We start from the raw sequence: 22300 nt of genomic DNA on the forward strand, positions 1-22300 counted from the left end.
GACTGTGTGGATCACAAGAAACTGGAAAATTCTGAAAGAGATGGGAATACCAGATCACCTGACTTGCCTCTTGAGAAACCTGTATGCAGGTTAGGAAGCAACAGAACTGGACATGGAACAACAGACTGGTTCCAAATAGGAAAAGGTATGTCAAGGCTGTATATTGTCACCCTGCTTATTTAACTTATATGCAGAGTACATCATGAGAAACGCTGGGCTGGAAGAAACACAAGCTGGAATCAAGATTGCCAGGAGAAATATCAATAACCTCAGATATGCAGATGACACCACCCTTATGGCAGAAAGTGAAGAGAAACTAAAAAATCTCTTGATGAAAGTGAAAGTGGAGAGTGAAAAATTTGGCTTAAAGCTCAACATTCAGAAACGAAGATCATGGCATCTGGTCCCATCACTTCATGGGAAATAGATGGGGAAACAGTGGAAACAGTGTCAACAGTGTCAGACTATATTTTGGGCTCCAAAATCACTGCAGATGGTGACTGAAGCCATGAAATTAAAAGACATGTACTCCTTGGAAGGAAAGTTATGACCAACCTAGATAGCATATTGAAAAGCAGAGATATTGTTTTGCCAACAAAAGTCTGTCTAGTCAAGGCTATGGTTTTTCCAGTAGTCATGTATGGATGTGAAAGTTGGACTGTGAAGAAAGTTGAGCACCGATGAATTGATGCTTTTGGACTGTGGTGTTGGAGAAGATTCTTGAGAATCCATTGGACTGCAAGGAGATCCAACCAGTCCATCCTAAAGGAGATCAGTCCTGGGTGTTCATTGGAAGGACTGATGCTAAAGCTGAAACTCCAATACTTTGGCCACCTCATGTGAAGAGTTGACTCATTGGAAAAGACCCTGATGCTGGGAGGGATTGGAGGCAGAAGGAGAAGTGGATGACAGAGGATGAGATGGCTGGACAGCATCACCAACTTGATGGACGTGAGTCTGAGTGAACTCTGGGAGTTGATGATGGACAGGGAGGCCTGGCGTGCTGTGATTCATGGGGTTGCAAAGAGTCAAACACGACTGAGTGACTGAACTGGGAGGGATAATTGTAGGGAACTAGGTTTAAGGAAGGTTGAGAAGTGCTTGCAAACGAGACTCTCAACCAGGGCTGAACATTCTTGCAAACGAGATGTTCAGCTAAGAATCCTGTTTGTTCCCATGGGAAAAGAACATTGCTTACACACAAGGATGTTTCTCTGATTCCTCAAAAGGAACAGACCCTGGGACAAAACGGATTCTAAGTTGATAAGGAAGTTCCCCAAAACAAAGTCTTAGCTGCAGTAAATAAGCCAAGGTAAAGGTTATCTCGCCCTGCGCCTGCGCACTGTATAGTCTCTGAATCGTAGTGCTTGGCAGCTTGCCCTGTAGGTTGTTGTGCAAGGGATATAAAATAAAGCAGCTGTAAGAAGCGAGTGTTAAAATATAAAGATTTAAACCACTCTGCAGTGTGGGTGTTTCATTCCGTCGCCGGCATAGTTCCCTACACTGGGCAGAACATCTCGTTTGCAAGAATGTTCAGCCCTGGTTGAGAGTCTCTTTTGCAAGCACTTCTCAACCTTCTTTAAACCTAGTTCCCTACAGATAATAATTTAGGAGAGAGTGGAAACTTGGGAAAAAATTGGGCAGGAATTAGTTTAGCTAGGGCTTCCGTCTCAGGCCTACTGATACCATAATCTTCGAATGTAGGGAGAACTTTAGCATGTAACTCTTACATTCCAGCTTCTACTAGATTTAAAAAATAGGATTTGATATAGTATATCCAAATCTACTTAATGATAAGCCATGTTATACTTCTCCCCAACCACATGATGAAACATTGCTATAAAGAAATTACCGACTCATTTTTTTTCCATTTTCCCAAAGAACCCAGAGGAAATAATTATACATTGATAACCAAAACAGAGACCAATACTCTGTAAAATTAAACCATATTCTGCTGGGTTGAGAAAAGAGAATGGTTATGTATAGAATCACTTGTCAAAACCAAAAGAAGGAAAAAATGTTCACTTATCTCTTTGGGATGGGTTATGTCCTGAGGTAGGGAGGTGTGCTGGATTATCTAGCTTGTATTTCCTATCTGGACAAGATCCTCATCATGTCCAGGATCACGACTTTAAACCTTTATGAATGCAAGATATATGTATATATGAAATACAGACTTTGATATTAGACACTAAATCACTTCCTTTTATAAAGCTCTCTATTAGAGTTCTCCAGGGAAACAGAACCAAGAAACACACTGGTAGGGCGGGCCAGTAGGATAGACACTCAGGATCTCTAACTTATAGTCTGGAGGCACAATTCCTTCTTCTCTGGAAAACCTTAGATTTTGCTCAGAAGGTTTTCACCTGACTGATGAGGTGAGGGCCACCAGATCATTAAGATTGTCTCCCTCCTCATAGATCTTAATCACATCTACATGATATCTGCATTACAACATTTATTTTATTTTTTTTTTAGTTTTTTATTTTTTAAATTTTAAAATATTTAATTCTTACATGTGTCCCCAAACATGAACCCCCCTCCCACCTCCCTCCCCATAACATCTCTCTGGGTCATCCCCATGCACCAGCCCCAAGCATGCTGTATCCTGCGTCAGACATAGACTGGCAATTCAATTCTTACATGATAGTATGTATACTTGTTAGAATGTCATTCTCCCAAATCATCCCACCCTCTCCCTCTCCCTCTGAGTCCAAAAGTCCATTATACACATCTGTGTCTCTTTCCCTGTCTTGCATACAGGGTCGTCATTGCCATCTTCCTAAATTCCATATATATGTGTTAGTATACTGTATTGGTGTTTTTCTTTCTGGCTTACTTCACTCTGTATAATCGGCTCCAGTTTCATCCATCTCATCAGAACTGATTCAAATGAATTCTTTTTTACAGCTGAGTAATACTCCATTGTGTACATGTACCACAGCTTTCTTATCCATTCATCTGCTGATGGACATCTAGGTTGTTTCCATGTCCAGGCTATTATAAACAGTGCTGCGATGAACATTGGGGTACATGTGTCTCTTTCAATTCTGGTTTCCTCGGTGTGTATGCCCAGAAGTGGGATTGCTGGGTCATAAGGTAGTTCTATTCGCAATTTTTTAAGGAATCTCCACACTGTTCTCCATAGTGGCTGTACTAGTTTGCATTCCCACCAACAGTGTAGGAGGGTTCCCTTTTCTCCACACCCTCTCCAGCATTTATTGCTTGCAGATTTTTGGATCACAGCCATTCTGACTGGTGTGAAGTGGTACCTCATTGTGGTTTTGATTTGCATTTCTCTAATAATGAGTGATGTTGAGCATCTTTTCATGTGTTTGTTAGCCATCCGTATGTCTTCTTTGGAGAAATGTCTATAAAACACTGATGAAAGAAATCAAAGAGGACACTAATAGATGGAGAAATATACCATGTTCATGGATCGGAAGAATCAATATAGTGAAAATGAATATACTACCCAACACAATTTACAAATTCAATGCAATCCCTATCAAGCTATCAGCCACATTTTTCACAGAACTAGAACAAATAATTTCAAGATTTGTATGGAAATACAAAAACCTTGAATAGCCAAAGCAATCTTGAGAAAGAAGAATGGAACTGGAGGAATCAACTTGCCTGACTTCAGGCTCTACTACAAAGCCACAGTCATCAAGACAGTATGGTACTGGCACAAAGACAGACATATAGATCAATGGAACAAAATAGAAAGCCAGAGATAAATCCACACACATATGGACACCTTATCTTTGACAAAGGAGGCAAGAATATACAATGGAGTAAAGACAATCTCTTTAACAAGTGGTGCTGGGAAAACTGGTCAACCACTTGTAAAAGAATGAAACTAGATCACTTCCTAACACTGCACACAAAAATAAACTCAAAATGGATTAAAGATCTAAATGTAAGATCAGAAACTATAAAACTCCTAGAGGAGAACATAGGCAAAACACTCTCAGACATAAATCACAGCAGGATCCTCTATGATCCACCTCCCAGAATTCTGGAAATAAAAGCAAAAATAAACAAATGGGATCTAATTAAAATCAAAAGCTTCTGCACAACAAAGGAAACTATAAGCAAGGTGAAAAGACAGCCTTCTGAATGGGAGAAAATAATAGCAAATGAAGCAACTGACAAACAACTAATCTCAAAAATATACAAGCAACTTCTGCAGCTCAATTCCAGAAAAATAAACGACCCAATCAAAAATGGGCCAAAGAACTAAATAGGCATTACAACATTTAGACTAGTGGTTGACTGTAGAACTCAGAACCATGGCCTAGCCAAATTGCTGCATGAAATCTAACCCTGAATTAAACATTCCAAACACTCTTTAGCTCTTCTTTTTAGAAAGATGGCATGTGGACCAAAGGTGGCCAGGGTCCTCCCTGCAGTCACAGCAGCCTTCCTAACTCCAGAGAGTCTTCCCCTTGGGGAAGCAGAGGGAAGAAACCCCTCCATAGTCCACACAATTCTCCTTGCTTGCCTTTAGTACCATTTCTAAATAGTTGGTTTCTTTCTGTTGAGTTCCAAAGGAGCCACTTCACTGAGGCTCTTCTCCTGTGCCATTTTACCATTCACCCAAGCAAGTGTCCAAAGTTCTTATTTTTTGTAGTTCTCCCAGGTCTTTCAAAAACTCTGTCTCACTGAATAGATTTCAGTGAGAACTCAAAACATGACAAGCATGACAGATTTGCATGAAGATGGTAAATGAAGGTCACAGAGATGATAAATGACCAGTGAAGTTCCCAGAAAACAATGGACAACAGGTGTACCACCACTTACATACTTACACTTACGTGACTTTGATCGAGTTATTTGCAGTGCCCTGAATCTCAGTTACTTCATCTGCAAGATGGGGATAATAATTATAATTCCTTTCCTGCAGGGTTTATGTGGGATTCTTCAGGCCCGTACTATCTATTTAGACTATTTAAGTTAACTATTACAAAGTGATGGACTATCTACAGACTGGGAGAAAAAGTTTTGATGATGGACTTCCTGTACTACTTAAACCAAGTATCACCAAGGGAGAATCTGCTATTTCTGCCCATGATAATTTCTGTTTATGACTCTAGGAATTTTATATTTTTCCTCTCCTAATACTCAAGGGGGCTAAGAAGTCAGAGCTTGATATTACTGATAATCCCCAAACATTTACCCCTAAAACACTAATCAAGCAAACAACAGAGGATGAGAGAGGTGGCAGCTACCGGATGCTTTCTATGTGCTAGCCCACATACATCGTCTCCTTTAAGGCTCATAACATCCTTGAGAGCTAAATATTTTAATCCTCAGTTTAGAGAAGGGGAAATTAAGGCTTATCAAGATTGAAATAACTTGCCCCAAATTATAGAACAGAGCTAGTGCTTCAGAGCTTCAAAACCCAAATTATTGCTAGCTATACCCTGATGTTTCTCTCAAGAGAGTCAGATCTGGACCTAGTTCTTGCAGGCTGTTGACTCCTGTGCTATATAAATTACTTTTTGCATATTTGAGAAATACTTTTATTTGTTTTACTCAATTGAATTCTTAATTCTAGAAGGCTGCTCCAGAATTCAATAAAGGACACTGTGAAATGGGCAGGAGAGCTTGAATTGTACATGATGAAGGAGAAAGCCTAAAAACGAATGGGAAAATCGATGTTTCAAGTTCCTGATTTCCCATTTGTGTCTACACTAAACCACTGTTTACAGTGAATGTGTCAGTGAAAGATATGGAAAACTAGCTCCTTTTCCTTTATTTTTAGACTCAAGTAAATATTTGATAATGACATAGCCAAATAAATGGAAGAAGTTCAAAAATAAGTACAAAGCTCCATAGAATGTTCAAAATGAGTGAACTGAGAAGATACAGTTCGCCACAATAAAAGGTCTCACACCAATTATTTCTGAGTCATGGCTTCAGACCCCACCCCCTTCAATGACTCAATGTTTTCATCTATCCTTCAGGTCAACAACCGTCCATTCAGTCATCCATCCAACAGACACGTAGTGAGTAAAGCCACACTATGGTAGTACTCTTCTAGATTCTGGGATAAAGTAGCACTTACAGTGCCTGAAGAGGGTTGAGATTACAATAATAAACAAAAGAATGAAACAAACTAATTTCAGGTGCTGATAGACACTGTGAATAAAATCTAAGGATGCAGGGTTTAAGGTGGAGAAGCTACTTGAGGTAGGTAGGGTGGTCAAGGAAGGTCTCCAAACAGCTGGTATTTGAATTGAGACCTGAGTAAGAAAGAACCAGATCTTCGCAAATCAGAAGAAAGAACTCCCAGGCACAGGAAGGGCCTCACAATTCAAACTTGCAAGCCGTCTTAGTCTGCTCAGGTTGCTGGAACAAAGTGCCATAGACTGGTTTTGTTCGGTCTCTCAATTGTGTCCAGCTCTTTGTGACCCCACGGATTGCAGCATGCCAGGCTTCCCTGTCCTTTACTATCTCCCTGAGTTTGCTCAAGTTCATGTCCACTGAGTCACTGATGCTGGGGTTGGGGTGGGGGTCACTTATAACAGACACTTGTTTTCACGTTCTGGGGGTTGGAAGTCTGAGATCAGAGTGCCAGCATGGTCGAGTTCTGGGGCAGAACCTCTTCCAATTTGTGGGCCACTGGCTTTTCTACCACCATACGGTGAGGAGCAGAGAGCTTCAGGTCCTCTCCTCATTCACTTAAAGGCGCTAATCCCATGACCTCAACTAATCTAATCACCCTCAAAACTTGCCCTCCTAAAGCCAATCACACTGGGCAGGGGACAGGATTTCAGCATATGAATTTTGAAGAAGACCCAAGTGCTCAGTCCGCAATAGGAACTAAGCTCAGAAAGAAGGCAGTGGAGCTGGATGTACAGCTGTGAGGTCAGAAGGGTGGATAGCACCATGCTAGGTAGACTCCTGCACTCTTTGAAGGGAGTCTGAATTAAAATCCAAGTATAATGGAAATATACTGACAGGTTCTAAGAGGGAGGGTGGGTTGGGGGTGTGCATGACATGATTTGAGTTAGTTTTAAAAGTATCAATCCGGATGCTTGCTTGAGGATCACTTACAAAGGGACAGGGGACCTAGTGAGGGTGAGATTTCAGAGGCTGAGGTTAAAGGAGACTGCTAACAAATCTCAATGGAAAAGGGATACATTGGTGAAGAGACACTGAATTTGTTTCAATAATGTCTCCATGCATATGAAAGTGTCTGCTATAAAATACATTTATTTTATCAGCCATAGGGATGATGGTGTGGCAGTAGATTAGCAATTATATATATATTAAAAGACATCTTGCTGTAAAGGACTGCTACTCAGGGCTTTTGATGCTCCTTAAATGTCTTCCCTGATGGCTCAGTGATAAAGAATCCCCCTACCAATGCAGGAGATGTGGGTTCAATCCCTCGGTCAGATCTCCTGGAGAAGGAAATGGCAACCCACTCCAGGATTATTTCCTGGGAAATCCCATGGATAGAGGAGCCTGGTGCGCTACAGTCCATCGGGTCTCGAGAGTCAGACAGGACTTAGGGACTAAACAGCAACAAAGGAGAGCAACGGTATCAAGGAAATTAAGCCTTTCCTCTGGTCTAAATGCAACATTGCAGAAACCATTTGCTAAATATGGCAAGCCATCCTTAAGAGGGCAGAGTCTTTTCTCAGGCATTTGTTAAGAGAGGCAATTTATCCTATTATTACGGATAATTGAAGGGAAACTCGCGACTACTGCAATTCATTGATAATCTCCGGCTGTTTTGAAAGTGGTATCAGTAGTTGCTTCGCCTGCAAACTTCCCTGCTCAGCGGCGATGGTGGAGCTTGGGAAGGTGATGGCCTCGGCTACCCCGTCTTTCTGCCCATAAATCAGCATCGTAAACCATCCTGGAAGTGTTGTGATGGCGCTGAATGCATAAAAAGTGTTCGCAAGCCGAATCTATTGTCGTCATTGCCGGCAGCAGAGGGGAGTGATAAGTCGCTCACATGTCAAGCCGAGGGGTAGCGCGGCATAATAAAGCTTGGTTTGTACCATGTGTCACAGATTTCTCCTGGTTTCTCGAAGGTTTTTTCCAAGTTCCGCCTTCTCCCCCTTTGCAGTCATTCCGGCCCCAGCTGTGCATCGGCCTTTGACTCCATCTGTCCTTCCGCTGGGGACGAGTCTTTCTCGCCACATGGAGAACACAAGTTTGGCTCTCCAGTGTAATGATAACCCCCCGCCCTCTCCGCTCGGCAGGAGCTCCCCAGCGTCAGGCCCGCTGCAGAGCCAGTCTCAGGGATGGAGCGGGGAGGGCTGCCCGCTCACCTTCCCCACCCCTAGCCACTTTCACGCCTAGCCCAGCCTGCGCGATCCCCACGCGCCCCACGGTCCCCATCTCCGGCTCCTCTCACGTTTTCTCTCCTCTCCTCCGCCCCGAGCCTGACCAGGAACGTGCCCAGCTGCAGCTGCGCCTCGCAGGTGGGAGTTCGCCCTAGTGTGCGGCCGCGTCACGACGAGCGGAGGAGAACCGGGGGGAGGCGCGCGGTCCACGGCGTCCCGAGACGCGGCGGGCGCGGCCGCCCCAGAGCCGCTGACTGCGCTGCAGTCGAATCCGCCTCTCCCTTCCTCCCTCCCGCTCCAGCCCCGCGACCTCCCGCCCTTACCTTACCCTCTTCCCCGGCCCGACCCCCAGCTTCTCCGTGTGTGCGCGCTTTAAATAATTTCATCTTTTTTGGCAAAGGAAATAATGCACCTGACTTTACCAGGGGGAAACAACCAGCCGAGCCGAACAAGGAACAGATGTCAAAGGAATAAAAGGAGAGAGAAAAGAGATGAGACTCGTGTAAAGCGATCCAGGGGCTCCAAAGGTGGCTGAGAGCGGCGGAAGCGGCTCGAGCTCTCCCGGCCTGTCTGCGCGAGCTGCGGGAGGACGTCTCCACCAGTTGCAGATGTAACCACGGGAACTCCTGCGTCTGTCGGTTTGTTTGCCAAACAAAGTCTTTTCTTCTTTGGCTCAGACACCGAAGAGGCTCCTGGATTTTTCTGCCACTCCGCCACAAGCTAGCAGTTACCCGGGAGCCTTCCCAAGGAGCTGGCGGAGACATGAGCCCTTCAGGGCGGAGGATGGGTGAAGGGCGTCCAGCCTGGAAGCGCCTCTTGCTCGAGTCACCCCGCAGGCGGCAGGGCGGCGGCGCCGGGGCGCAGCGTTTCCTGCTCGGGCTCTGCGTGCACGCGTGGCTGTGGGGGGCCTCGGGCTCGCCTGCCCAGGTGTTCAACCTCAGCCTTTCCGTGGACGAGGGCCTTCCTCCAGACACTCTGGTCGGCGACATCCGCGCGGGGCTGCCGGCCACGCAGCAGCAGCAGGAGGGGGGCGGCTTCTTTCTGTCTGAGGATTCCGATGACTCTCCGCTGCTGGACGACTTCCAAGTGCACCCGGACACAGGCATTATCCGCACGGCTCGGCGCCTGGACCGCGAGCGGCGCGACCACTACAGCTTCGTGGCCGCCACGCTGCTGGGCGCGGTGGTGCAGGTGGAGATCCACGTCAACGACGTGAATGACCACTCGCCCCGCTTTCCTCTGGACTTCCTGCAGCTCAACGTCTCCGAGCTCAGCCCACCAGGTACCGCCTTCCGCCTGCCAGGCGCCCGAGACCCAGACGCTGGGCTTTTCAGCATACAGGGCTACACCTTGGTGCAACCGTCCAGCCTGTCTGAGGACCCCGCAGAACCTTTCTTCCAATTGCGCTACGGGGCCCCGGGGTCGCCACCGTCCTCGTCGCCCCTCGAGCCCCTAGACGTGGTGCTGCTTCGGCGCTTGGACCGAGAGGCGGTGGCGGCGCACGAGCTGCAGATCGAGGCTTGGGACGGGGGTCGCCCGCGGCGCACCGGCCGCCTGCGAGTGGAAGTGCGCGTGCTGGATGAGAACGACAATCCTCCGGTCTTTGAGGAGCGCGAGTACCGCGCCGCGGTTCGCGAGGACGCTCGGCCCGGCACCGAGGTCTGCCGCGTGCGCGCCACCGACCGTGACCTGGGGCCCAACGGCCACGTGCGCTACAGCGTCCGCTCCCGGCAGGCTCCCGGGGCGGGTGGTAGCGGCGGCACGCTGGGCGACGCGGCCTACTTCGTGGTGGAGGAGCTGAGCGGGGTGGTGCGGGTGCACAGGCCGCTGGACCGCGAGGCGCAGGCCTGGCACCAGCTGGTGGTGGAGGCCCGCGACGGAGGCGCCGAGCCCGAGGTCGCCACCGCGCGCGTGTCCATCGCGGTGCTGGACGTGAACGACAACCCGCCCGCCATTCATCTGCTCTTCCTCACCGAAGGAGGCGCCGCGCGCGTCTTGGAGGGCGCTCGAGTCGGCGACTATGTGGCTCGGGTCTCGGTGTCAGACGCGGAAGGCGACCCAGAGAAGGAAGGGGAGGCCGCCGGGGAGCTCAGTGGAGGCCTCGGAGTCGGGAGCGTCTCTCTGACCTTGGAGGGCGGTGAGGGAGCCTTTGTGCTGCGGTCCGGAGGCTCCCCAGGAGTATTTTTCCTTTGCGTCGAGGGGCCCCTAGATAGGGAGAGCCGAGACCTGTATGATTTGCGACTGGTGGCCACAGATGCGGGATCCCCGCCGCTGAGCGCCGAGGAGACGCTGCTGCTCCGGGTTGCTGACCTCAATGATCAGCCACCCCTCTTCAGCCAGGAGCATTACAGGGCCTCGGTGTCCGAGGCCGCGGCTCCCGGCACCACGGTCTTGTGCGTCAGCGCCTCAGACGCAGATGAGCCTGGCACGGACCATGCCAGGCTGCGCTACGCGCTGCTCCCCCTCCCCGCACTCTGCAGGCCAGAGGCTCCGAGGCCCCCCGCCGAGTGCGGACCATCCTTCAGCATTGATCCCGAGAGTGGTGTGATCAGCACCACCCGGAGCCTGGACCGAGAGGCGCAGGAGGCCGTAGAACTGAGAGTGGTGGCCCACGACCTTGGAGAGCCCCCGCTCTCGGCCACCTGCCTGGTGAGCATCACCGTGGAGGACGTGAATGATAACGAGCCCGTTTTCCTGAAGCAGGTGTACAACGCCACGCTTCCAGAGCACGCCCCAGTTGGGCACTGCTTTCTGCAGGTGAGCACATCAGGCCTGCGGATCAAGGGGAGGCCTGGGAAGGGATCGAGAAGCTCTAAGTTCAGAAAGGGTGTGTGTGGGTGTGTGTGGGTGTGGGTGTGTGGGTGTGTGTGGGTGTGGTGTGTGATGTGGATAGTTATACTCAAGCTCAGAAAGCAGAGGTCATGGGCTCTGGTTCCTGCTCTGCAGGGAGATGAATGCGTGCCCTACTGGCATCTAGCCCTTCTCCTGGGGCTTGAACTGAATGGTCACTTAAGATCTTTTCTGCTTCACATGATATTTGGATCTTGATTTTGCCTATGGAATTCTGATTTCCCTCTGTCTCGATCTGAGCACCCAAATTGGTTTGCGAGGAGCTACCGAGTCTCAGTTTTGCTTCTGAACAGTGTGCAGAGGGCAGTGTCGTGTGTATTTGAACACCATCATGTGCACACTGGGGGCGTAAGGTGGCCCTCACATGTCAGTTTTCAAATAAGCAAGTGTGTGGCCTTAAACACTGAAACTCTTTTGAGTAACCATTTACAGAGACTTATTGCACATTGTCCTACCTTTTTTGGAAACTTACAAGAACTAGTTGAGGATACCAAGTCATTTTTACCAGTTTTGCCAGACCTCCAATGATGTCTTCAAGACTTTGAGGAGGGGCAAGTTTCAATCATCCTTTATAAAATCGGTGATATCCTTTACAAATGGATCTCAGAATGTGTAATATGTACCCTTCTAGCAGTAATTCTTATGGCTTCCAATTTCCTAGTAGTTATCTGAAGTTATCTGATGTGAGATAACAAAGGGGATTTCAAGACTGTTTTATTTACACCAAGATGATCTGAGTGAATAACTTGAGCCTGAGAGCCTAACTAGTGATCAAAGCTGTAAAGTGCCATTTAGCTCTCAGGCTGGGTTGTTTTAAGACCTCTGTAGGTTATTTCTTGGTTCGAGGCTAAAGCCTTATAAGTCATGTCTCAATAACCTTTAGATAATTTAAGATGCCACTATATTTTAAACATGAGTTACCTGGCTGGTTTGCTGTCTTTTTTTAATCCTTTGTATCTTAGGTAAGTGGTATAGATAATAATCTCTACCACTTTCTCTGGCATGATTGGCAACTCATTAGTTGCTAGGTAATTAAAAGAAGGCTTGAAAATCAATTAATGCTTGCTGCTGAAAGAGAGAGATCTGTGAATGCCGATGGAAGTTTATTTACATCTCAAGCAGAGTCTGATACGATGAGGGTTGGCTGGTCCTTCTCCATCCAAGGTAGGGCCAGGTCTGGGGATGTCCATCAGTGTCCTGCTGGTCAGAGCCTAGCTATATGGTGTACCGCAAAGGTGGCTGAGAAACAGAGAGGGCCACAAGGCTGCCGGTGGGGACTGATTGGGTCTGCCACAGATGTAAAAAACTGAGGTAATTGGCATGGAGAGGTTGGACTAGATAATTTCTAAGATTTCTTTCATCTGAAAGAGCTTAAAGGTCTTGGTACAAAACAGTACAACTTGACTCTATTTGAAGGAAAATAAGCAGGGTGGATTAATTGTAATTCCTTTGACTAGAACTTTTTAAAATTGTGAGATGACTGTGCCATGAGGTGTGAGTTTATCCCATTATTATGACTTAATATGTGGATATGGATCCATTATGGTGAACTCAACTTGGCTCAAGAGTAAGATTGCATCTTCAATCAAAAAAAAAAAAAACCCTTCAGGTTACCAAGTATTGCTGTAGGTATTGATAGTATTAAATGGTGCTGATTAGAGTTTCTAGAAATTCCAACAGTCCAGGCCCTGTAGATTACAGAGGCTTATCTGCAGCGCTCTGGCGGCCTCGCCACAGCAGCTGTGTGAACTTTCTACACTGCATCAGCTCTCTGGCTGACTCTGTCCCCTCGGCTTCTCACCTGTCCTCTGCTCGCCATCTCTTTGCTCTCGATGTTTCTTTGCACTGCTTTGCAAAAACAAGCCTTCCCAGCTCTCTGGACCTCATGGCCTCTCCTCTCTCCTGGGGCTTTGTTTAATTGCATCATCTTGGTGCTTACAACCAAACCTTTCTGCTGTCCTCCACAGTTCTCAGATGTCAGAACTGCTCAGCTCCCCTTGGTCAGAATCAAAGGAAAAACACAATGAGAAGCAACAGGAGAAAAAAAAAAAATTCCTTTCTTGGATTCCCTGTAAGGGAATACCATGTCACCTAATAAAATAAACTCAGAACCTTCATGATGTCTTGGTGGTTAGTCTGGAGCACGAATCCCTGGGCTTTTTCTGCTCTTACTGCCATTTAGGGTCACCAGTGCTGACTGAATCCTTCCATAGTCTCAGACCCAGACAGGAACTTTCCGAAGACTTTAAGTGTGGGTCAGAACAAACAGATTTAATACAGAGGACAAGAACCAGTAGCCTGAGTTGGGTGTCCTCTAGCCTAAAAGGGTTTTCCCAGCTCTGAGGACACTCATCTGGGCTTTCAGTCCCTTGCTCTCCACTGCCCTCCACATGGAGAGCCCCTTCTTGACGACCTGCCCCCCTACCCCATGCCCCCCGGGATCTCCTTTCAGCATGTCTTGATGCTTTCATGCTCACGGCAGGGAGGGATTTCTACTCTGCAATTGTCCTGGTGTTTTCCTTTGGGTTCTAATGCCCAGTACTGAAAGACTCCCTTTTCCTGCAGATGACTGTCGAAGAGACTGACTTCAGCCTCTCTCCCTGGTGGGACTGACACTGTCTGCCCCACACTAAATCCAACAGGAGAGAACTGCATCAACAGCTTTTATCTTGCAACTAGATCTTCAGACAGCGTACCTTCAGCCTTCATACCTGAATCACATGAGTGCCATAGCAAGATTATTCTTTTGTCCTTCCTCAAGTATTAGCATTGTATTCATTGACTAATTCATTTTCGTAATCAAACTACAGCATTCACTGAATAAGCAACATTCCATGAGCAGTATTTCTTGGGTGCCTATTCCAAGAATCGGTCTTGGTGCTGGAGAGGCAGCAGTGAGTATAATGGGTGGGTTCTCAGTACCAGCCAAGTGTAGAGCCCTAATTCCTTCATATCCCATCTCCTTTCTTCCTCCAAGTGAAGGCATATGCACCACCCCTTTGCCCAGGTTCTGATCTCCCCTACCACTGTGCTAAATTCTGCCACTCCAAAAGCAGCTGTGTTCTTTACTTTCTATCCAGTGGGCTTGCTTAGTTTAACCTGTCTCATTCTCTAAAGCTGCCCACTTCCTCTTTCTTGACTGTGTCTTCTTTACCACCTCCTGTCTCATTTGCATCCTCCAGGTCTCCCTCTTGTCAATTCTGTTTTTCCTCTTATGTCCCCTACTCAGTGTGATAGAGGCATGCCCAAAGCTTTCTTCTTCCTCTCCCTTGCCTCTTTTTTTTTTTTTTTCACATTTTCTACTTAAACATTCCCAGAACTGCAACTTTTTTTTTTTTTTTTTTTTTTTAGCATCTCTAGCGTTAACCTCCTTTATTAACAGTAGCTCAGATGGTAAAGAATCTGCCTGCAATGCAGGAGGCCCCAGTTCAAGCCAGTCCCTGGGTTGGGAAGATCTCTGGGAGAAGGGAATGGCAACCCACTCCAGTATTCTTGCCTGGAGAATTCCATGGACAGACCATGGGTTCCCAAAGAGACACGACTGAGCAACACACTCACACACCCCATTTTTTTTAAAATCTCTTTTGTATCTCTCTCTGCCTGGATGTATTTTAAACTTTTCAAAATCTACCACTTCACAAACCAAGGTCATTTTCCTTCGACTCTTTCTGTCTCACTCCCCCCACCCCTGTCTTCATTAATCAGCTCCTTTTAAACACTGTCTGTATTTTGTAATGGATCCTTTCTCTGGTTGGGTTTATGCATTTGGTATGTGTGTGGGGTATGTGTTTTGCTGTTTGTTGGAGTGGCTGTGGTTTTCATTGTTGAGAATTATAAGGGTGAAGAACAAGATCAGGTCTCATATAATTGACTAATTAATTGGCTAGGTAAAAAGTAGATTACACAGTGGGGCATGGGAGACAGCACAGGCTGCGCTCATGTGTTTGACTTTGGGCTGACTCTGAGGAGCCTGACTCTGAGGGGTGCCCAGTCATTAAACACAATATCTGCCATCTGGGAAGATGTGGGAGATGGGAAGGCCTGATGCCAACTGTGCTCTATGGGCTGAGGGGGCTAACCTCTATCTTGTTTCTGATTCATTATATCTTTGGGGGTTTCTTCCCCTTTATCAATCCCTATGGCAACCCACTCCAGTATTCTTGCCTGGAAAATCCCATGGAGAGAGGAGTGTAGTAGGCTACAGTCCACGGGGTCGCAAAGAGTCAGACACGACTGAGCAACTTCACTATCAGCCTTTAGTAAATTCTTTCCAAAGATGTTGGTTTTGTCTCAGCTGTACTGTGGAGGTAAAAGTGGAGAGCATAAAACACTGCTGGGGGTGCAATGATTTAAGGGAAGGGTTATTCATTAGCTTTAGTCAGAGTGTCCAGGGCTTGCAGCCCCTCTCCTGAAGCCTGGGTGGTGATGATGGCAAGGGACGCTGAGGTAGGTGGTTCTTAGGAACAGTGTGAGGTCTTCTTTCAAGAGGCTGCCCTAGTGCCAGTCTGGGATTAAGATACTCTATAAAGGAAGATGTTTCCTCTCACCTTTGATTTCTCCCCAAATCTGACCACACTAGCTGCCAAGGGCTGCAGTGTTTCTTACTGTGGTCCTTTCACTTATACCCATTGTTACCACCCGAGTTCTGTCCACATCATTCCGTGTCTTCCCTTGCCTGTCCTTTTCACTGGAGAGATTTTAGGTGTATCTCAAATGCCACTTCCTTCCTCTAAACATTTCCTTGTTCTGACCAGCTCTTGTCTTGATGTTCCTTATGGTACTGCAGTTGTTTACCTGTGTCAGATGATGGATCGACTGCGGTTGTTTACCTGTGTTAGATGATGGATCGCGATTACCCTGTGCAGTTGCAATTTAATGGCATTTGAGTCCCTGTAATTCCTAGTGTCCTCAATCACATATACTAGAAGGTCAATACTTCTGTTAAATTGTATTGAAGACCATAAAAAAAAGAATTACTAGCCAGGGTTACAGCTAGTCAAGGTTTTTACTTTCTTGATATTTTATTTGCGTGTCTGTTAACTTTATTGTAAAGTTAATTTCCTGCATATATTATCGATCTTTGGAATTTTATGGTCTGAATTGCCTTGTTTATCCCTCACCTTAATACAGACATACTCTTACTGCTTATCTTACATAGAAGTTTATGTACGTACATCCTGTGTGCCAGCTTTGATGGTCATAGAATTTATTACTGTGTATAACTATCTTATTCTTGCTCTTGTGAATGGACCTGGCCTATCTGTGCACATGCGCTGAAAGCGTATGAGATTTCCCCAGTGGTCATTTGCGCCCATCTCCAGGATGTGTCTGGATTACCTGCAAGCTGCCATCTACTCTGATCATCTCTCTTCTGCTGGCCTTACATTACAGTTCCTGCGTGTGCTGTGTGTGCCTCGGCTTTGCTTTGATAGCCTGATTTATTATTTTATTGTTTATTTATGCCTGTGCTGGGTCTTGATTGCTGCACACCGGCTTCCTCTAGCTGTGGTGAGCAAGGACTCCTCTCTGGCTGTGGTGGGCTTCTCATTGTGGTGGCTTCCCTAGTTGTGGAGCATGGGCTCCAGGCATGTGGGCTTCAGCAGTTGCAATACGAGGGTTTAGTTGCTCCATGACATGGGGAATCTTCCCAGAACAGGGATCAAAACCGTGTACGCTGATTGGCAGGCAAACTCTTAGCCCCTGGACTGCCAGGGAAGTTCTCGATGATCTGTTTTAGGTGCTGGAGATTGGCTCTAGATTTCGCTGCAACTTCATTTTGGTACCCTTCCTCTCCTTGTCCCCATCAAGCTGCTGCACAAGATCAGTAAGCTGGCTTCACTTCCTTTCCTCTTTTTCTGCTTGAGAAAGATGATCATATAATTTGTTTGGGATGAGGAATGAAGCAGGGCAAAGACTAATAGAGTTTTGCCAAGAAAATGCACTGGTCATAGCAAACACCCTCTTGCAACAACACAAGAGAAGACTCTACACATGGACATCACCAGATGGTCAACACCGAAATCAGATTGATTATATTCTTTGTAGCCAAAGATGGAGAAGCTCCATACAGTCAAAAAAACAAGACTAGGAGCTGACTGTGGCTCAGATCATAAACTCCTTATTACCAAATTCAGACTCAAATTGAAGAAAGTAGGGAAACCTGCTAGACCATTCAGGTATGACCTAAATCAAATCCCTTATGATTATACAGTGGAAGTGAGAAATAGATTTAAGGGCCTAGATTGGATAGATAGAGTGCCTGATGAACTATGAAATGAGGTTCGTGACATTGTACAGGAGACAGGGATCAAGACCATCCCTGTGGAAAAGAAATGCAAAAAAGCAAAATGGCTGTCTGGGGAGACCTTACAAATAGCTGTGAAAAGAAGAGAAGCAGAAAAGCAAAGGAGAAAAGGAAAGATGTGAGCATCTGAATGCAGAGTTCCAAAGAATAGCAAGAAGAGATAAGAAAGCCTTCTTCAGAGATCAATGCAAAGAAATAGAGGAAAACAACAGAATGGGAAGGACTAGATATCTCTTCAAGAAAATTAGAGATACCAAGGGAACATTTAATGCAAAGATGGGCTCGATAAAGTACAGAAATGGTCTGGACCTAACAGAAGCAGAAGGTATTAAGAAGAGGTGGCAAGAATAAACAGAAAAACTGTACAAAAAAGATCTTCATGACCCAGATAATCATGATGATGTGACCACTAATCTAGAGCCAGACATCTTGGAATGTGAGTCAAGTGGGCCTTAGAAAGCATCACTACGAACAAAGCTAGTGGAGGTGATGGAATTCCAGTTGAGCTGTTTCAAATCCTGAAAGATGATGCTGTGAAAATGCTACACTCAATATGCATCACTGAATTGGGAAAACTCAGCAGTGGCCACAGGACTGGAAAAGGTCAGTTTTCATTCCAATCCCAAAGAAAGGCAATGCCACAGAATGCTCAAACTACCGCACAATTACACTCATCTCACATGCTAGCAATGTAATGCTCAAAATTCTCCAAGCCAGGCTTCAACAATACATGAACTGTGAACTTCCTGATGTTCAAGCTGACTTTACAAAAGGCAGAGGAACCAGAGATCAAATTGCCAACATCCGCTGGATCATGGAAAAAGCAAGAGAGTTCCAGAAAAACATCTATTTCTGCTTTATTGACTATGCCAAAGCCTTTGACTGTGTGGATCACAATAAACTGGAAAATTCTGAAAGAGATGGGAATACCAGACCACCTAACCTGCCTCTTGAGAAATCTGTATGCAGGTCAGGAAGCAACAGTTAGAACTGGACACGGAACAACAGACTGATTCTAAATTGGAAAAGGAGTACGTCAAGGCTGTATATTGTCACCCTGCTTATTTAACTTATATGCAGAGTACATCATGAGAAATGCTGGACTGGAAGAAACACAAGCTGGAATCAAGATTGCCAGGAGAAATATCAATCACCTCAGATATGTAGATGACATCACCCTTAAGGCAGAAAGTGAAGAGGAGCTTAAAAGCCTCTTGATGAAAGTGAAAGAGGAGAGCGAAAAAGTTGGCTTAAAGCTCAACATTCAGAAAACTAAGATCATGGCATCTGATCCCATCACTTCATGGGAAATAGATGGGGAAACAGTGGAAACAGTGTCAGACTTTATTTTTCTGGGCTCCAAAATCACTGCAGATGGTGACTGCAGCCATGAAATTAAAAGACGCTTACTCCTTGGAAGAAAAGTTATGACCAACCTAGGTAGTATATTCAAAAGCAGACATTACTTTGCTGACTAAGGTCTGTCTAGTTAAGGCTATGGTTTGTCCTGTGGGCATGTATGCTTGTGAGAGTTGGACTGTGAAGAAGGCTGAGCGCCCAAGAATTGCTGCTTTTGAACTGTAGTGTTGGAGAAGACTCTTGAGAGTCCCTTGGACTGCAAGGAGATCCAACCAGTCCATTCTGAAGGAGATCAACTCTGGGATTTCTTTAGAAGGAATGATGGTAAAGCTGAAGCTCCAGTACTTTGGCCACCTCATGTGAAGAGTTGACTCATTGGAAAAGACTCTGATGCTGGGAGGGATTGGGGGCAGGAGGAGAAGGGGGTGACTGAGGATGAGATGGCTGGATGGCATCACAGACTCGATGGAGGTGAGTCTGAGTGAACTCTGGGAGATGGTGATGGACAGGGAGGCCTGGCGTGCTGTGATTCATGGGGTTGCAAAGAGTCGGACACGACTGAGTGACTGAACTGCAGTGAACTGATGTCATGGGAGGGGTATATCCTGGAATCTGTGGGATGCATCTCTACCTACTCTCAACATATAACTTGCCAGCACTTTGTCTCGTTCTTGATTCTAGAACTAGAGAAAGATGACTAATGTTGCACTGTCAAAAGTTCTTAGCTTTGAAGACTAAAATTAGGCTTGGTGCAGTGGTGAAAGATACAGCTAGACTGTGCGGTCAGTGCGCCTGGATTGACCCTCAGTGTCACTTACTGTCCATGTGACCTTGGGCACTGCACCTCTTGTTCTCATCTGGGAAATACGGATAATAACGGCTTCAGCTTGATAGAGTTTTTTGTGTGTAATGAATTAGTATTTATATGCTTAAAATAATGCTTTATTCACATTAGGTGCTGGATGTGTGTTATTTATGATTATATGCTAGTAAAGAAGACTTATAGAAATAAAAAAGACAACTATTTTGCTGGATATAGTGGATGCTGAAGGCTAATTAAAAATCACATTTCAAATAAAATTCTCTCACATGAAAAGATGTAAAAAGTAGCAGAAAAGATTTCAAATTTTCAAGTTTCAGTCAGATGTATGTGTTTTATACTGAAGGGAGAAATCTGTTTTGCTTACGTTGGAAGCTTGCGCCATCCCCTTACGGGTTTCTAGAATCCCACCTGTCCTAAAGGAAGGTTCCGATGACCTTTCAATAGCTATTCTTCTCCCTCATCCTTTCCGCAGAAACGCCGCTGTGAAAGTTTCAGAAAGACTAGGCAATGTGATGACAGTTGCGGCAAAGACTTGGGTGTGAAGGGTCCTCAGGGGTTCACCCCAGGTGTACCAAGTACCACCCTTAACTCAGGGTCGTCGCCTGACCCCGCTCAGCTGTGCAGAGCATGATTCTGATCTACAGAGTAATGATATCTTTTTTGTATCGAGTTGTAATTAACAACCATATGATATTATTTTGAGGTGTTCAGCATAACAATTCAATATTTTTATACATTACAAAATGATCACCACAATAAATCTAGTTACGATCCATCATCATACAGAGTTGTTACAATATTATCAACTGTATTTCCTGTGTGTACATTATATCCCTGAGACTTATTTATTTTATAACAAGAAGCTTTTACCTGTTAGTTCCCTTTACCTATTTCACAAATCCCCCCACCTCATTCCCCTTTGGCAACTACCCGTTTGTTCTCTGTACTTACAAGTCTGTTCCTGTTTTACTTTGGTTTTTGGATTATACGTACAAGTGAAATCACATGGTATTTGTCTTTCTCTTTCTAACATATTTAATTTAGCATAATACCCTCTGGGTCCATCCATGTTGCCACAAATGGCAAGATTGCATTCTTTCTATGGCAGAGCAATATTCCAGTATATGTATATACACAGTGTATATATATGTATGTATATATGCTACATATTTTGTATCCATCTGTTGTTGGACACCTACTTTGTTTCCGTATCTCAGCTATTGTAAATAGTTTTGCAGTGAACAAAGAAGAACATGTTTCTTTTTGAATTAATGTTTTCATTTTCTTTGGATGAATGACCAGAAGCGGAACTACTAGATCACATTGTCATTGTTCAGTCGTTTAGTTGTGTCTGATTCTTTGGAACCCCATGGACTACAACATGCCAGGCTGCCCTGTCTTTCGCTGACTCCTGGGGTTTGCTCAAACTCATGCCAGTTGAGTCAGTGCTGCCATCCAACAGTCTTATTCTCTGTCGCCCCCTTCTCCTCCTGCCCTCAATCATTCCCAGCATTAGGGTCTTTTCAAATGAGTCAGCTCTTCAAATTGGGTGACCAAAGTATTAGAGCTTCAGCATTAGTCCTTCCAATGAATATTCAGCACTGATTTCCTTTAGGATTGACTGGTTTGATTGCCATGCTGTCCAAGGGACTCTCAAGAGTCTTCTCCAACACTACAGTTCGAAAACATCAGCCCTTTGGCACTCAGTATTCTTTATGGTCCAAGTCTTACATGACTACTGGAAAAGCCATAGATCTGGTTATATGGACCTTTGTCAGTAAAGTAATGTCTCTGATTTTTTTTTATTAAAGAATTTTTTAAATTTTGCTATAATGTACATATATTTTAAGTATTTTTACTTTAGAGAAAAATCTTCAATAGAACTATTTGTGATCTACTGTACAATAAAATAAATTTTGGCTGACATGTATATGTTTCAAAATATCATCTAAAATTACCTAATTCCAATGACCTTTATTTTTTTTAATTTTATTTTTACTTTATTTTGCTTTAGAATACTGTATTGGTTTTGCCATACATTGACATGAATCAGCCATGGGTGTGCATGAGTTCCCAATCCTGAACCCCCTCCCACATCCCACCCCATATCGTCTCTCTGGATCATCCCTGTGCACCAGCCCCAAACATCTGCTTTTTAATACACTGTCTAGGTTTGTCATGGCTTTTCCTCTAAGGAGTTCAGTTCAGCTCAGTCTCTCAGTTGTGTCTGACTCTTTGCGACCCCATGGACCACAGCAGGCCAGGCTTCCCTGTTCATTACCAACTGCCGGAGTTTACTCAAACTCATGTCCATTGAGTCAGTGATGCCATCCTGTCGGCGACGGAATGACACACCAACACTGCAGAGTGGTTTAAATCTTTACATTTTAACACCTGCTTCTTACAGCTGCTTAATTTTTATATCTTTTGCACAACCCCCTACAGGGCAAGCTGCCAAGCACTATGATTCAGAGACTATACAGTGCACAGGCGCAGGGCGAGATAACCTTTACCTTGGCTTATTTACTGCAGCTAAGACTTTGTTTTGGGGAACTTCCTTATCAACTTAGAATCCGTTTTGTCCCAAGGTCTGTTCCTATTGAGGAATCAGAAAAACATCCTTGTGTGCAATGCAATGTTCTTTTCCCACGGGAA

General features: G+C 45.3%; 1 protein-coding gene across 1 annotated transcript in view; it reads left to right on the top strand.

Moving 5' to 3' along the window:
- The first annotated feature begins 8443 nt into the window (after nt 1–8443).
- DCHS2 (dachsous cadherin-related 2) overlaps nt 8444–22300 on the top strand; it is a 349005-nt gene continuing 335148 nt past the window's right edge. The window contains exon 1 of the mRNA XM_060400925.1: nt 8444–11066. Within this exon, the coding sequence (XP_060256908.1) occupies nt 9072–11066 (1995 nt within the window). The 5' untranslated portion in view covers nt 8444–9071. The remainder of the gene's footprint in view (nt 11067–22300) is intronic.

This window comes from Ovis aries, chromosome 17 (assembly GCF_016772045.2).
Source record: "Ovis aries strain OAR_USU_Benz2616 breed Rambouillet chromosome 17, ARS-UI_Ramb_v3.0, whole genome shotgun sequence".
Lineage (NCBI taxonomy): Eukaryota > Metazoa > Chordata > Mammalia > Artiodactyla > Bovidae > Ovis > Ovis aries.